The following is a 16642-nucleotide window of genomic DNA, read 5'->3' as shown; positions in this document are numbered from 1 at the left end:
GCTGCTGCTGCTGCTATGTGGTAGAGCCCAGGGCTCTCCCCCTCTGCGCAGTGGCCTTCAGAGCTGGGGTCATGCCAGCACCTACTTTTTGGAGGTGAAAGCAACTGAAGCTTTCTGTCCAGCATAATTTCTGTGCCCTTCAGCTGAGTCCGGACGTCCTCCCTCCACTGCTGTACTCTTTCTGCTGCGAAGTGGTTTCTGTTGTGCACACAAGGTTTGTGCATGATTGCATCCTCCTCCGTGCAAGGGAGGGTGATTACCTGGGGAGAGCCAAAGGCAAGTCTGCCAGAAAAAACTGATCATTTTGAGGGAGATAATTAAGATAAAACCAAGGAGGTCCGTGGTAATGGAGAGCAAACAATGGGCAGTTGGGTTTGCAGTGAAGCATGAAATAAGGTGTCGTGTAGCTTTGCACAGTAGCACCAAGCTCACCCTTTCTAGGATTGCCCAAGACAACCAAAAAATGCTGGTAGTAACTGAAATCATCTTTGGATTTAATAGGAGGTAACCTGTATGTGCTCTTGACTCTGTAAGAGCAGCATGGACCACTGTTTCTGTACTTAGAGTAGGAGGTGGCACTGGTCTGAATTATGTTAGGTGGCTTGTTTCAATAGTCCTCTTACGGCAGTACTAAGAGGAACCCTCTTAGTAACACATAAAACATCTGACATATCTGTGTGTCAGAAGCACCAATTTGCTGATGATCCTCTGGCAACAAAACCAAGGAGCAGGCAGGCAGCAACATCCCAGGGAAAGAAAAGGGAGGGGTAATTGGTAAGATCTTCGTTCTTCTGCTTCGGAGGGCTGGGCCCTTTCAGGTGAGATGAAACACGTGAGAAGCTGTGGGTGACAAAGAACCATGGCCACAGGGATGTGTGCGTACATCCTTCCAACTTCAGCAAAATTAAAACCAGGCAGACCCACTCATTCAGTTGAAGCCTTTCCCTCTGACCTTGGCTAGGGCAAGGTTTCTCCTCCTCCCTGTCTTTTCCTCTCTTCCTTTTATTCAGGCATGGTAGCACGTTGCCTGCCTCAGCGTCAAGACAGCATATGAATTTTTAACCTCAATGGCACTGCAGCATCCGCCCGGACCTGCGCTCAAGCTCATCCATACACATGCAGGATAGCAGGAGTGGCTGAAGAGGGTTGATGTGGCTTTCTCCTTTTTGACGATTTCTTATAACTGGCAGCTTTTTGTAATAGGACTGAATTTCCTTAATAAATTATCCCCTTTACTGAGCGAAATTTTGACTGGTGCTTAACATGTAACTGTGTTAGAGGGGGCTCACAAGCATTTATACTTAGGACGACAGCAGGCAACTGTTGTGCGTGACGTGCCCAGCAGAACTACCTGCCAGGACGTAGTGGGGAGCAATTGATCTGGACAGATGATGCTTCTCACACCTGCAAATCAGATAGCAGAATGGCACACATTATAAAAGGTGTGTATGACCGTAACAACACCCTGTGGCAAGAAGTTGTTTTTTTCCTCTCTTACTACAGTATGTTTACCTCAAATACTACTGTGTGCTATTCAGGGGAAACATATGCTCCGCTTTCTTTTAAATTCCTGTAATTATCCATTATGTCAGTACCATATCTCCTAAATAAAGTGCAAGAAAATTTAGGTATATTTTACTCCCCTTTGTGCTCATTTCACATCCAGACGAGAACATGATCCGGTAACAAGAGTTGTCCAATTGCTCTCTAGAGCCATTGCACTCTCTCCTCCCCCAAGCCCTTCCATATACTATTTTAATTAGTGAAAAAAAACCCTGCAAGCATATCCAGTCAGTCTTTTTTTGGCTGATTTAGATTCCCATGAGGATATAATACAGCGAGGCTCCATCTTCTCTAAAGGCATAGCATGCAACAAGTGTTTTGGATGCCTCTTTCCACCTCTTGTTTAGCGTTAACAGTCCTTTGCCATAATATAGGTTAACCACAAACAGAAATTAGAAGAGGAAAATTATTTTACTGGAAGGAGAATACACTGCACTGCAGACTGCTGCTCTCCCACTGCCGGTGCTTGAAGCTGGCTGAGAGCTGGGTGCCTGGGGACCAGGTTGTCCCCTGGGCTGCCCAAGCTGGGAGTCGTCTCTGCTCCTGTCCGAGGGGCAAAGACCTAAAGCCAGGAAGAGAATTGGCACATGCCCAAAATGAAGGTTGGTTTGTTGTTCAGCTAATAGATTTTGGCCAGGAGAGTGATGACAGAGATTTGGGTAAAATGCTTTCTGGATAAAGACTGAAGGAGTGAGAGAAGTGCTGCACACCCATAGATGTGAGCACTGGCATTGCAGTACTGGCCAGGAGGACCCTCTGCTTCTTGGGGAAATTCTTGAGGTTGTGACAAAAAGGAATAGCAAGTGCAATGTAAAGGAAATAGACCGTACACTTTGAATGTTGTCCTAACTCAATATTTTTGTCTATTTATTGCCTAACTTATCACAGAATCACACAGAATGGTAGGGGTTGGAAGGGACCTCTCGAGATCATCTAGTCCAACTCCTGCGCTAAAGCAGGATCACCTAGAGCAAGTTTCACAGGATCACGTCTAGGTGGTTTTTTGACTATCTCCGGAGAAGAAGACTCCACAGCCTCTCTGGGCAGTCTGTTCCAGTGCTTTGTCAATTTATGACAGCATTACTATCTCGCAGTCTACTGAATGACCTGCTGTGTTGGCTAATTAGCTATTTTATCACAAATATACACTATGGCAGTCAAGAATTTGTACCAGCAGTTCCTTTCAAGAATCAATTTGAGAGAAACTCACAGTATGTCTCAGAACTGCATAGAGATATGCACACAAAATCTGGTCATCAAATCAGTTATTGTGATGATTTTTTTTGGTTTAACGAGATTTCTCAGCTAGGTTTTATCCACCCACATTTAGCAATACTTGGAGGATCCTAATAAGGTATGTGTGGTTTGGGGCTTGTGCTGAACAGTTGTCTCAGATTTCAGGTCACTTGTTCTGACAGAGCAGTCACAAACAAATTGTTGCCTTAATTCAGTCTTAATTTTCCCCTCTACTGAAAGAATTGGGACCGACTGACACTTGTTTGGTATTCCTTGCTTTTGGGAATCAAGTGATCTTGTTCGTTACAAACTAAAAGAGCAATTCTCTCTTGACCATGCGTTACAGACCACAGTCATAGACTACGTGAAGCCATCAGATCTCAAGAAGGACATGAATGAGACCTTTAAGGAGAAGTTCCCTCACATCAAGTTAACCCTCAGTAAAATAAGAAGGTACGTTGCAAAGCTTGGTAAGGCTGCAACATCCTGCAGCTGTCTCACATTTCAGTGCAATTGCTGCTGTACATGAGAGGAAGCACAGGACTGATTGATCTTCCAGGAGCAGTGGCCAGCAGACGTGCACAGTAAGTCAGGTGATTGCTTTGATTAGTGGGCTGAGTAAACAAGATAGGGGAATGTACAAACATGCACCCATCAGGTATCAAACACAGCATCTAATGGGATGAGGATGTGAGCTGGGCATGCACTGTACTAAAATATCCAGAAAAATAACACAACAGAGTCTCTACGCTCATGGCAATTAGCTTAAAAAGAGTGAGGAAAGAGAAATGCTGAGTTTTGTGCCTTGTCCAGAGAGCACAGCCAGAAGCAAAACACGTGGTCAAGCTTCACAGCAAAGCTGTAGTATTTCATCACTGTTTCCAGTGTAGCAGGCTAGACAAATTGCTTCACCAAAGTAATGATAATTTAATTTGACTGAAGTGGCCAGAAGGATACTGAGTCGTGTTGCTCTGTAACCAGACAATTCTGCAGTACATGGAAAGAGTGTCGCTTTGGATTTGACCAACCATAACCAGCAGCAAAGCTGCATATAGAGCACAGGCAGTCAAGCTGTTGTTACTTAATAAATTGCATGCAGCTTAAAACCTTTGATGAAATATTGTTACTAAAAATGTCAAAGTTTTTCACTTGCTTTTGTAGTTTGGTGCAGCTGTCTATTGGGGGCAGTGAGGAGGAAGGGTGAGGACAAAATGTGCCGTGAAATGTGTGCCCAAAACAGAGCATAAAGATATCTGCCCAGTAAATTACGTTTTCCTTTTCCCCTCCATTTGACTAAGCAGGAATCTCTGAAAGGCTGACTCTGGGTGAAATGAGAAATGCTTTAAAATGCAGTTCACAGCATACTTGTCTGGTCTCTTTACTCAGCTTGAAGAGAGAAATGCGCAAGCTTGCTCAAGAAGAATGTGGTTTTGAAGAGCCCACGGTGGCCATGGCCTTTGTCTACTTTGAGAAGCTCGCTCTCAAGGGGAAGCTGAACAAGCAGAATAGAAAGCTTTGTGCTGGAGCCTGTGTTCTTCTAGCAGCCAAAATTGGCAGTGACCTCAGAAAACATGAAGTCAAGCATCTTATAGATGTACGTATCCATAGGTTCCCAGTGTTCCTTCTACATGAAGTGCCCCTGTGTGTTCTATGCAAGCCTGCTTGTCAGTGGTCATGCACTCCTCTAGATTTCCAGCTGTACAGCCAGCTAAATACCTTTTTTGTTATACATTTATATGGAAGTTGTAGTGAACAATGGCACTGCAGAGGCATGGGAGGCTCGTTTGATGTGATTGAAGACCCTGGTGTCAAATACTGTGAGGTCTGAGAGTTATCTGACCACCATTCTGCCAATATAAGTCAAAAGGTAACCCTCGTGAAATTCATTTTGCTTTTAATTATGTTTTCAAGAGTGTCAGTAAGGACTCTCCTTTGAGAGGTAAATACAGATACTAATTTCAGAGGGAGTCTAATAGACTACGAAGCTTGTATTTCTTTCATCAAGTTAAGCTTTTGGGCAGGCAAACCTAAAGAAGTGTTCCCATTAGGACACCTCACCCCAGCTGTTTTTTTATAGAGTAAGGTGGTTGGTCTTCCACTCACTCCACATGAAAGAGTTAACAGAGAGGCGTGTTATTCCATAACCCGTTTGCAAGCACGGAGATACCAATCTGATTTAATGCTACAGAAAGTTAGGGCAGGCAGCTGGGTACGTGGCTACCACCAAGTCACTTAGTTCAAGAGAGATGGAAACTTGGTTGTGGGGCAGAACTGGACTCATGCCCTTCCGCCACAGGCACAGAGCTGGGTTGACAAGTCAGTTTGGTAGAAAGCCCTCCGAATAACCAGAAAAAAAAAAATCAACCTGGTGGGAGTTGGAAGATCTGGCCTCTCTTGCTATCCCGAAACATTGTTCCATCCTTAAGTCACATTGAGCTTTTCAGTAAATCCAGTGAGCAGAGAAGGAGCAAGCCAGGGAGATCATAAGAAGAGGATACGGGAGGGAAATATCCCTGAACAGCTGGTTTCCTATTTGTAGCATCCAAATCCAGTGAAAACAGCAGAGCAGATGGGAGGTTTAGTACATTACAGGAGAAAGCCAACTATGAAACCCATCTCGTCCCCCTTGAGGATAGTAGTTTCTGTTACTCACTGTTCTTATAGTTGTTGCAGATGACACCTTCTGCCTCTGAGGTATTAAGATCAAGTGTATCTAATTGTAGCAGAAATAATTTCCCCAATAGGGTGTTGTAACACAGCCTAATACTGAAAGGAAAATCAGTGATTTCAAGCAGTGCAGGAAGTTTGCGGGCAGTTAGGAGACGCGTGTCTTCCATTACACAAGTGATTTCGATGTTTGCATGAAGCCAGGAGTTTCCTCTTCCTGCAGTGGTAATCACTATGATCATTAGAAGATGTATCTGCTGGAGATGGAATGAGTGAAAGGGCAAACATGTCAGAAATAGCATGGCTGGCTGAGCTTTGTAAGTTCACCTTCACAGTAAGGAATCGGTACGTCCAATTCATCCTGCTCTCATTTTCTGAACCTACAGCCATGCAAGTCCAGCAGGGCACAGGTTTAATGACAGCACCACGCATGTTTTGAATAATGTAATCTGTAACAAAGCACTAGAAAGTCAAATCCTCATTCACAAAGACTTCCCCCCGACCCTTATCTGTCATTGCAGAAACTGGAAGAGAAGTTCCGGCTGAACAGGCGAGAGCTGATCGCCTTCGAGTTCCCGGTCCTGGTGGCCTTGGAGTTTGCTCTCCACCTTCCCGAGCACGAAGTGATGCCGCACTACAGACGCTTGGTGCAGAACTCCTAGCGCTGGCTGCCCTGCGGGGAAGGGGCTCCCGACTGTTCCCGCTTGGCTCTCCTGAGCCACAGTTACTACTGGAAATGCAAAATCAGACTTCACTCTCTCTCTCCCCCCAAAACAGTATTTCCGGCAACATATAGGAAACACTGCGTCGACGTAAGACTCTCAGCTTTGACAAATTTACGTATCGTTACTTTCTCAAAGCAGGTGAAGACTGAGCTGTTGGTAAATGGTTAACGTGCTGAAACTGGGTGGCGACTGACCCTACCTGTGGGGACTACAGCTATAAAAGTAGGCAAAAATTTGATGGGCAGCCTCCATGACCACCCCTCTCTCCATCACACAAACCTTGGAAGCCCACGTGAGTGCATTCTCATAGCGCTTTTTCTACAGACCTGCTGCAGCTTCCAAGAGGACTTCTTAACGTGAAAAAGCTTTTAAAGAGGATATCTTCACTGTGTCAAAAAGAATGTGCCAATCTATTTTTGTATCAGCAATTGAAAGTGCACTTTTTCCTGTGGGGTGTTTGTGTGTGTTTCCGTGTGTGTGTGCGTGTGCGACACCGAACTGATCTCAGTCCAGGTGGTTGGCTTAGTTGTTTCCGAGTGTATCAGTTACCGATGGCGAAGGTCAAGGTGACCTTACGTGTTTACTTCTTGAAAAACATAACTACTGGAAAAGCAGTAAATGGGATCATTTTTGGACACTTGTTTTTTTTATTCTCTGATCTTTCCAACATTGTACCTTTGAAAGGATTACACTACTACTACTACTATGAGAGAAGGATCAGCAACTGACCTTGAGTTTTCAGTCATGTTTGTGATAAAGATGAAAGCATTGGTATGAGATTTCCATGTCATGTTTTTTAAAAATATCTTGTGTTAAGCCACATGCATATTTTTAACCTTCGCACTTTTCCCACTGTGGAGATGGTTAGACTTGCACTCTGTAGTGTTGTATTTCTGTGCTCTATGTTAGAGTGCATAATAAGCACATTTATTGTGCTGTATCTTAAAACAGTGTTTTATTAAAAAAAAAAAAAAAAGAGTAGGGCTCAGCAGTATAACAGGTGTCTTAAGGCTCCAACAGCAGGGGCATCAGCTATCGTTGAAGTTTTTGGTTTTTAACTAGAATTGACTGTGCAAAACCTAAAATCAGTGCCCATTGAAGTTAAAAGGTCCAGTTCCTTTAGACATTTCAGTACTGGAGTTTTACAGTCAAACTTCTTGCAGCTTCCCTGGTTCTGACTGGACACCCAGAAAGCCGGAGGGTTTCATCCAAGCTCCCCGATGCTACATACACACTAAGCTAGCGCCATGCTTACGGACATCGTTCAGTTGTTGTTATCCTGTGGGATTACACCCCTGTCCAATCTTCTCCTGTGCTGGTTCACTTAACAAGCCTTGCCCTCGACATGCCCCACACGGATCCAGTAAAGTCAAATACTTACAGTTATGGTATTTATAAAAAAAAAATTAAAATCTCAAGCATGAGATTTTAGCTGAAGCCTTACCTCTCTAAGTTTGGGAGTGCTTGCTCAGAGTATGGAAAGGGCTTGTGAGCAGAGTGTAGAGAAGTGGGACATACCAGAGGATGTAAACACACTAATGCTTTTTTTCGCTCTTACTTTAATCAGTTTTATTATTTCCTTCAGTTAGGCCAGGAAACATCCAGTTTCTTTACCAGCTTTGGCTCCTTTAAATTCTAGTATGAAAAACACCTGCGTATGATTGCTTTATAGGATCTGGAAAAGTTACACATGTCAGGACAAATGGGAATTTGTTTGATGCTGTTGCTCTTCCTCCATTTTAAGGGGGAGGGTGACTATGCTAGCTTACAGTTATTATTAATACTTACCTAATTACTGATTAGATACATTCCAACAGGATTGGGGAGGAGGGGGTAAAGAGAAAAGCGTGCACTTACCTCCCTGGTGCAACACCCCACGCTGCTGCAACCCACGCATCACTCGGCCGGCTGCAGAGTGAGGGGAGGGGAGGGGCGCCCTCACCGGCACTCTTCCTCCCTCCTCCTCCTCCTCCCGGCCCCCGCGCAGCCAAGGAACAGAGAAGCCAAGAGCCTGGGGCGCGCCTAACGTCTATGGCTGCCCTGCCGGTTTATTCAACCCAAAACGGCAGCGTAGTGTTGACCTAAAAGCCAGAATGGTCTGTGGGTCTGCCAGGAGGGCTTCCATCCTTGGCCGCATCCCTTCCCACCGAAATCGTGTATATACGTTCAAGATTTGCTTCTTATTGCAGAGATCTGTTTCTAATAGCGACCACTCAAGGCTGAGCAGAAGCTTTACCTTTCTGTAAAGGCTTCTACCTTTTGCTTTTGAGTCTGATTTTTTTTTTTAATGTTGCTTTATAGTATTGCAGGGAAAATGCAAATTGTGATTGCAAGATGCAGACTAAAGAATGACAGTCTTACAGTAGTCTTTAGAGACGCTATTGAATCACGCTGTCACATCTTTTGTCTTCTGTGCTGCTACCCAACCCTGATCTACAGTTTACACAGATTTCTGGGAAGAAATCTGATTGCTGGAGACTTCCTGCTTTTCGTTGTTGTTCTCATCGTTGTTGTTTTGGGGGCAGGAAAGGGTTTCAGAGTGATGTTCAGTTACAGTTTGAATGTGGACTTAAGTTGTTGAAACACTTAAGATGGTGATGATGTTGCACTGTTCACTTAGGAACGTATATAAAGCCATATGATGCTAGATCTCGGAGCACAAAGCTTGGTCAGTACAGTTATGGTTAGGACAACAGGCAGGATTTGCCCCCCTTTTCTCCCCAACCGTGGGAAAATTCAGGCTGAAGTGGTAGAGGAAATCTGTACCAAACAAAAACCATGTTGATTGTTTGCCTTTGTCTTACATGGTATTGAGTGTTGATTTACAAATGATTTTAGGTTCAACTTTAAATAGTTTGGGAAAATAATCCATTCCATATCACTTGTTCTGTTTTGAAATTATATACCGTACACTCTACCATGCAGAGTTTATTTCTTTTCTAAAAAAATAAATAAAAGTTTAAAAAAAAAAATTGAAAAACCTAGACTCTTTTCCACCAGTGACAGTATGTAAAATTATTCCGTTCTCTCATCTGTATGTGTCAAATGGTTTTGGTTTTGTCTTCTTCTGAGACATAAAGCTGCTTATTAATAAGCCAGTGGTGGGATTGCCCGAGGGTCCTCGCCATCTCCTGGCATTTGTCTCCCTGCAGAGCCCCCACTTCCTCCAGCCAAGATCTTCACCTTCTTCTTCTGAGACCATTGGGGTTTTTGTTGGGGGTTTTTTCATTATTTTTATTTTTAAGCCCTTCTTTTTGGCAGCAGCTGCTCCTTGATCCACCGGGCCCTGGTTCTCCCAGTCCACACTGTTGGTGTGCAGAAGGACGAGGCACAAGCAGGCTCCTCAGCATTGCCCCTGTCTCACAACCCTTGGTTCACTGTAGAATTTGGGATACACCACTTCAGTTTAGTCCAGGTGTTAGTAAAATTTACAACTGGCCCCCATACCAGTTGTAGTTCACAAGCAGCCACTTCCGCTTGGGAGGGCGACAGTTCGGTTTTGGACATTCATATGCATGCACGCACCCAATTATCCACCACCTATTTACATTCAGCCTATTTTTTGCCACTTACAACACCCCCTAAACCCAACACCTAGCTAGGCCTATCTAGGGCAGATGGTCTCGCCAAACAGCACCCATTTATTGTGCAATTTCATTCCACATTAATAAAGGTACGCTAGAGGTTTGGCTCGCTGCCTCCACCCATCACTGTCGGGGTTCCCTAGAGACTCAGCTGTAAGTCATATTTGTGGCAGTATGAACACCAGCTGGATTTACACAAACCCCAGAACATACAAATAAACAGAAAAATGCTTTACTAATCACCTTCCAAAACTACTCACAATGGCTTCTTTGGGATAGTGTGTAACATCTTTAAATGATATAACTTCAGCTAATTGCTCCAGCCCCATCGTGTAGAGCCCACAGCATACGCCTTCCCTGGAAGCAGTGAGGAGTAGTTTGTTAGGAGATGATAACACCTTCCTACGACACTAAAGGGTTTTGGCACCAGGCGCCACATTAAACATTTGAAAAAGGAAAAAAAAAATAGGTAAAAGCTGTTTAGTGAAGTGAGAGACTGAGCAATCATGGCAACGATGCCAACACCACTAGCTGAGGCTGAAGTCTGTCCCAAGTTGCACCTTTGGGCAGGTGGGGAAGAGCGTGGGAGGTGGATTTGAGCTTAATTTGTTCATCTTCTATTTTACACTTTGTAGTGAAGGGGAAAAAATGAGGAAAAAGAAACTTCAGGTGCATCCCTTCGACGAAACACGCACACAAGCAAAAAGGTCTTTCTGAAACCGTAAACCTTGTTCCTTCCCACCACCTTCACTGTGAGCCCGTACAGCCAGAGACTCCCTGCCTCGGCCTGGAGCCTGCTGGTCTGGATGAGCTCAGAGGAGAGCTTTTCGGTCACTATAAACCAAAAAATGCCTTGCCTAGACCCCAGTGGCAAATGCCAAGACCTAGAGTGAGAGAAGTAATGCTGCTAGGAAAGCGCAGGCACTGTGATCCTGGAAAATGGCCTGTACACCTTCAAAGCAAGGCGGGGTGGACCAAGAAGTTGCTGCTGACTTGAGCAGCAAATGCTTCCTTCGCTTAGTGAGAGCTAAATATTGGCTACCATCAGAAGTTAATTTACCTTTTCTGTGCATTCCTGCCAACAGCTGGAGGGTTTTTACTTTGGAGAATTGACTGGGAGAGCAAGAGGACGGACAGGCAGAAGAGGAGCGTATGAAGCCTGGTTTATTTACAAACCAATATTAAATCCCCTGTGTTTGCAAGCAGAGACTGGTTTGCCAGGAATGGCTTCTGTTCATTGGTTTAGGAGAGGGAATATTGGGATTTTCTTTTAGATTTTAGATTGAGTTTTAGACAAGCTTTTCAGCACCTGTAGAGGCTGGAGCCTTACAGCAAGGAAAGGTTTGGAGACATCTGGACTACCTCAAGCCACATGTTTCTCCTCTGTTGCCACACCAGTTGTTTTCGTTGCCCACACAGCTTGCACGGTGCTGGGTTTTTGCAAAGGACAAAGGCGTTGTGTGGCAGCACGAGAACAGCATTCGCACCATCGACTTTTAGTCTCTCATACTACAAGGCAAAAGGGTCCCTGTACTGGTCCCTAAATTTCTGCCCATCTGTTTGCATATGAGGAAGCCCTGGGCGTGCACAGGTCTCGGCTCTTTCTCCTTCTCTCACACTTAGCCAATCATCGCATACACACAAATTAAAATAAAAAGCAGGTAAGATGGCAAATCTCAAAATATTTCTAGAATGCTGAAAAAAAAGAGCAAGCTTACCAAATGGTAAGTACAAGAGAAGCTTTACATGCTGGTCTGCTCCCCCCTCGCAAGGAGCTCAGGTGGCCGTCCCCAGCTGGTAAAGCTGCAGACTGGACAGCCTCCCCCACCCTTCCCCAGTTTGACATTGCCTTGACTGAACAGCCGCTCTGGATGGGGAGGGGAGATAACGCACCAGGAATAGACGCAGAATCGCAGAGCTGAACAGCCTGACACGCTGCGTGAGGGAGGGAAATTATAAATATGCAGAAAACAATGGGAGTCTGTGATTTCCGGTGGTATTTTCTGCTGGCAACCAAAGAAGCCCAATTGTATTTTTTTGTTGTTAAAAAAGATAAAAACCTAATGTAGAAAGATAGCTATAAAGTTTTAAAAAAATTGATAAAAGGCTTTGATTTCCAAACTGCTGTCATCCCACTCAGAGCAAAAATGACTGAATTGTTCCCATCCCAGTTGGATTAATGGTCTGGATCGTGCTGTTTCCCATGTCCCTCCCTGCTTGCCAGCACCTGGATGTTCCTGCAGAATGACATGTGTACGAACACCCCTAACCAGAGGCCTGAACCCCAGACACTTTCCTCGTGTCCTTCCACTTCTGTGGGTGAGAGCACGTGTCAATTAAACTGCTGTGTGCAGTCCTCTTTAATCCAGAAAGCTATTAGCTCTGTCTTCAGTGGAGGGCAGGAGCGCATGGTGGGCCTGGTTCCCACCCATCTACATTGGCTACCTCTTGGTTGCACATTGGGGTAAGACCTGGCTCTGCACCCACCCACCACCCATTCAGCTTTCCTTTAAAAGGAAACCCACAGTGCTGGCAAGAAGGGATGCAAGAGGCCATCACCACATTTGTCTATGTGAGCATCCCCAGGGAAAAGGGAGAACTGAGGCATGTTAAAGACACGCCCACCTAAAGAAAGGAGAATTGAAGCAATGACTACCCGTCCATCATCTTCATCTTCATGTTCATCTCTTCTTAAGAAAAGGATCTCTCTTCTCCCACCAGCTGTGAGAGGACGAAAAGGGTGCTGAACAGCATGGTCGAAATACAATCATTGGCAACCTTCCTTCTGCCTTCAAGGCCAAAAGTCCACAAGTCAGTCACTCAAAGAGCACTAAGTCTGACCTCTGCCCTCTCCATGATGCAACCTGCAAACTAACTGCACCGTAGCTCCTCATGGAGCACAAGCATTTTAAAGAAACATCTAAGCATGATTTAGACATTTCAGATGGACAAAGTCCAACACATTTCCAAACATCAGTAGGTTGTTCCAATCTCAGTCTCTTCTAGTTGTAAGCATTTTTTCTAGCCAAAACTAGACCAACTCAAGCTTATAAAGCAATCCCAGGGCATTTAAATGCACATCTTTCAAAAGCACAGACTGCTTCTGAAAGCTCAATATTTAATGCCTTCTTCTGGAGTGACATCCTCCCAGCTATCTTGAAACATCCTCCAGTGAGCAGCAGAGACTGGATGCCAATCGGCATCTGGGGTATTTCTGTGGGCAAAGATTACATTGCACACAAAGCCAACACCAGAACTGCAAAGAGCTCCTCTCTCATGACAGCCTAAGAGATTCGTTAATGTTTTCTGAATCCAAGACTCCTCAAGCTGTCATCTGCCTTCCAGGGTGCCATGCATATCATCTTATTTCTGTACAGATTGGAGGTGAATTAAGACAACAACCTACATAGAAGAAAAAAATGACTATTTTTGTCCAGTACCCAATCTATCATTTCCTCTAACCTGAGAAGTATCATGCCGAGTTAGACCTCTACCAGTCAGTGAAGCATATGAGGCATTCCATTCAGATGTAGTCTATAAGGAACATTTCAGGTATCACAGTTTAAATTATGGATCATGTCGATGGATTAAGAACTGTCAGATCCTGTTTCCTCTTTTATTCCTTGTTAGGTGCTTTTCGCTTGACTGGTGCTATTTAGGCATTTTGGTGTCGTGTTGTTTTGTTGGGTTTTTTTCCTTTTGATTCACCTTTTATTATTTCAATAAATGCAAAGATAAGCAGAAAGAAGTCGGTGCAGCACTGGGAATTGGGTCTGGCTGACTCTTTCACACGGTGCATCCGGAGCTGCAGACTCCACCCTTCATCTGACTTATTTTAAAAGCCTGCTGTGTCCATTAATGGAAAATTGGACTCTGTTCAGGCTGTGATGGTGTCCATGGACAGGAAAATGGAAAGTTTCAGATTAAAGCTGCAGGAGGCCAGGAAGAAAAATATCTGGTGAATTTAATTGATGGTGGCAGCACAATTATTATGGACAAATATTAAAGAAATGGCAGTCTGTGACCCAACGCAGTTCCTTAGTTAGACAGATAAAGGAGGGTAGTGTGAAAGTCTGCAAGACCACAAGGCTGAGAAATTGAAATATTCCTCACTAGTGGGAAGTTCAGAGACTTTTCAAACTTGATCTTTTGAACGTATATGATAGGACATCTATCACTGTGACGCTAAATTTGCTAACCATCCAAGTTATTGTCTCCTTAGTTTCTTAAAGATCTGAGACATATCTGATGACACTCAGGCCTTCCCTGCTCACTTTTGTACTCATCATTGAGTCTGAGAAAGTGATAGGGGTCTCAGGGACATTATTCTGTAGTTTCACTAAAATAAGCAGCTGAGTAGGGGGAAGAAATCACAGCAGCTGCCTTCACTGAAGACCTGATCAGACACTGGAGAAGCCCATCAAGGCACATGGAAACCCATCTACACCTGTGTTGCTGCCGTCCACAGAGCAGAAGCCAGGAAATTGGTGAACAGATGTCTCAAAGCGCAACGGAGCTTAAATCCTAGCAATGGGATTCTTAAGGGGAAAAATAGATCAATAAAAAGCTGGAAAAACAAGCAGAATTGCTGCTCTTAAACCTACCGATAGATTTAATAACACTAGTGTTCTCATATGTTGGGGTTTGGGGGTTTTTTTGCAGTTAACAGTGTAGCAATAAAGTAAAAAAAAAATTATTTTTAGCACAACTGTAACTATGGTTATTTATGTAAGACTACTGTAGAATATAGGTGGACATGAAACCAGTATGATGACATGGAAACTTAATGGATTCTACACCAAAAATACCCTCAAAACTCCAAAACCTTAAAGAATGCTCCAGCTGAAATCTCATGCCATGGACTTGCTTTATTGTTTGTTTTTAAACCATCACATGGAAAATGATGATAGAATTCTATAGCAGGAATGTATTTTTGGAGTGGTCACAAATATTTCAGAGTATTTTGTACCTTCCTATTAAGGCAAGATAGCCGAATCTCCAGCCCATGAAAGAATTTGTAATGAGGTGAGTTCATGAAATCTCTGAGAGAGACCAACATGAAAGACATTGGCTCTTTATGAGCGTGTTCCCTTCTCTCCTTTCCCTAAAAAACATAAACACTTGCAAAACCCTTCCAATCTTTTTACCTTTACGTTTGGATGAAACGATTGCTGGTGCAATACAGCATTCCATTATTTTCCTCCTCCCAGCTGAAGTCACAGCCTAAGACATTCCCACCAGCACAACCATCTGTTTAAGGGAGCTGTATCTAGCCTGAAGCCCATACGTAGTAAATAGAGTATCATGATTGATTAATAAGCAGACTTAATTTGCATCAGTTATAAAGAAGGTGTGGTTTATTAACTCACAGTGCAGAACACAGTAATAGACCCAAGTTTCCTCTAGAAACTCTCCCTGTTTTCCCAGGAATTGCTAAAGCCCCAGATGCTGGCAGCAAGAGGTTACACCATCATCTCGGCTTTTTTCTACTGCATTTACTCTTTTAAAAGTGACTTTTCATGGTTTCAAAGATGAGTTTGAACCAGAATGCTGCCCTTGCATCACATCTTCAGAAACAAAAAGAGTAAAAAACACAAGAGATATCTTGAACAGGGGAAGTTGTTTTCTAGCTTTTACACCAATTTCTGTAGCAGGAGGTTAAGGGTTCCTCTGTCAAAATTTTCAGTGGTGCTGCCTTAGCAATTCAACATTTGCTCTGGTGAACTACATTGCTTTTCTCCAAAGATTGCTGAATCACAAAGGATTTGTGTTATGGGTTTGTTTGTTTGTTTTAACCCAAAAGAAAACAATATAGTTGAGTTTTTTCCATCTGAGAGGCTGTGGTAAGCAACTTACCCATACAACATGGCTATTCACAACACGAACCATTCAATGCTTTGCTCAGCAATTTTAATATTCCACTTTGAATACAGCTGAGCCACATGAAATTCTGTTGTGTAAGGCTCTCCTTGAAAGTAGAGATTTATTTTCTTTGGTTACAGCTCATCAAGTCTTGAGGCTACAACCATCTGTGTTAATCTCCACACAGTCTGTTCTTATTCATCATCAATAATAAGCCCAAGGAGCACCCATGCTGAAGACAGTATGAACAGACAAGTATAATAAAGAAATAAAAGCTGCCTTGCTGAAATTTTTAGCTTCTGTGTCTATCCTACATCCTAATTCTTTGAATATAACTGGAGACATTAAATGAGAGAAAACAATTAACTTTGCCCCGAAGGAGCACAATGTTTTAAAGAAAGTTCAACTCTGTTTTCTGAGCGGCCATCGCTGGAGTGATTTGGAGATCCCAGTCTTTGGCAGTGGGACAGCCAGAAGCAGGACAGCAGAGAAGAACTTGGATGGTGTTTTTCTTCTGCCTCCTAAAATGTATTGTGTCTCTTAAACTACAGCTATTGGGTTGTTCTCCACTAACTGCTGAAGTTTGCTACACAAGTACGCCAGGTCATTCAACTGCTGGCAAGTGAGATCCAGGGCAATGCCTGCAAAGGCACGTACAACTTTATCTCTAGCTTGATCTCCAGTGGCACCGAAATGGAGGTAGCACTTCTGTCATTCAGCTTAAATGAAGAAACTCACTGTAAGGGCTGATCATGCTGAGCACCCCTGGCAACATCCTGATAATCTTTTTGCTGGCATTGGACTGCCCGCAGGGTTGCAGACTTATGGGGATGGAGGGTCTCAATTAAAAGTTCTTTTGACTGCTCTAATCATTTGCTAACTTGTGAACTTGTGGAGGTAACTGGCACGGAGGCACAGGGACCCCTCCCCTGAGAAGGCAAAGAACAGACTGATTTCTAGGCATCAGTGAGGGAGAGGTGGCTCCTTGAGAGAAGTTCTCCATGC

The 16642-nt window shown here is 43.8% G+C and overlaps 2 protein-coding genes across 3 annotated transcripts in view; one reads left to right on the top strand and one right to left on the bottom strand.

Annotated features, from left to right (window-relative positions):
* CABLES1 (Cdk5 and Abl enzyme substrate 1) overlaps positions 1-9173 on the top strand; it is a 74059-nt gene extending 64886 nt beyond the window's left edge. For both annotated transcript variants that reach the window (XM_054816022.1, XM_054816021.1), the window contains 3 exons: positions 3146-3252; positions 4186-4393; positions 5988-9173. In XM_054816022.1, coding sequence (XP_054671997.1) covers positions 3146-3252; positions 4186-4393; positions 5988-6128 — 456 coding nt within the window. In that variant the 3' untranslated portion in view covers positions 6129-9173. The remainder of the gene's footprint in view (positions 1-3145; positions 3253-4185; positions 4394-5987) is intronic.
* Positions 9174-12354: 3181 nt separating this feature from the next.
* The window catches only part of TMEM241 (transmembrane protein 241), a 68289-nt gene continuing 64001 nt past the window's right edge, over positions 12355-16642 (bottom strand). The window contains exon 14 of the mRNA XM_054815193.1: positions 12355-12496. Coding sequence (XP_054671168.1) covers positions 12467-12496 — 30 coding nt within the window. The 3' untranslated portion in view covers positions 12355-12466. The remainder of the gene's footprint in view (positions 12497-16642) is intronic.

Source organism: Grus americana, chromosome 2 (genome assembly GCF_028858705.1).
Source record: "Grus americana isolate bGruAme1 chromosome 2, bGruAme1.mat, whole genome shotgun sequence".
NCBI lineage: Eukaryota > Metazoa > Chordata > Aves > Gruiformes > Gruidae > Grus > Grus americana.
The sequence above is the reverse complement of the archived record's forward strand: the minus strand, read 5'-3'. Positions and strand labels throughout refer to the sequence as shown.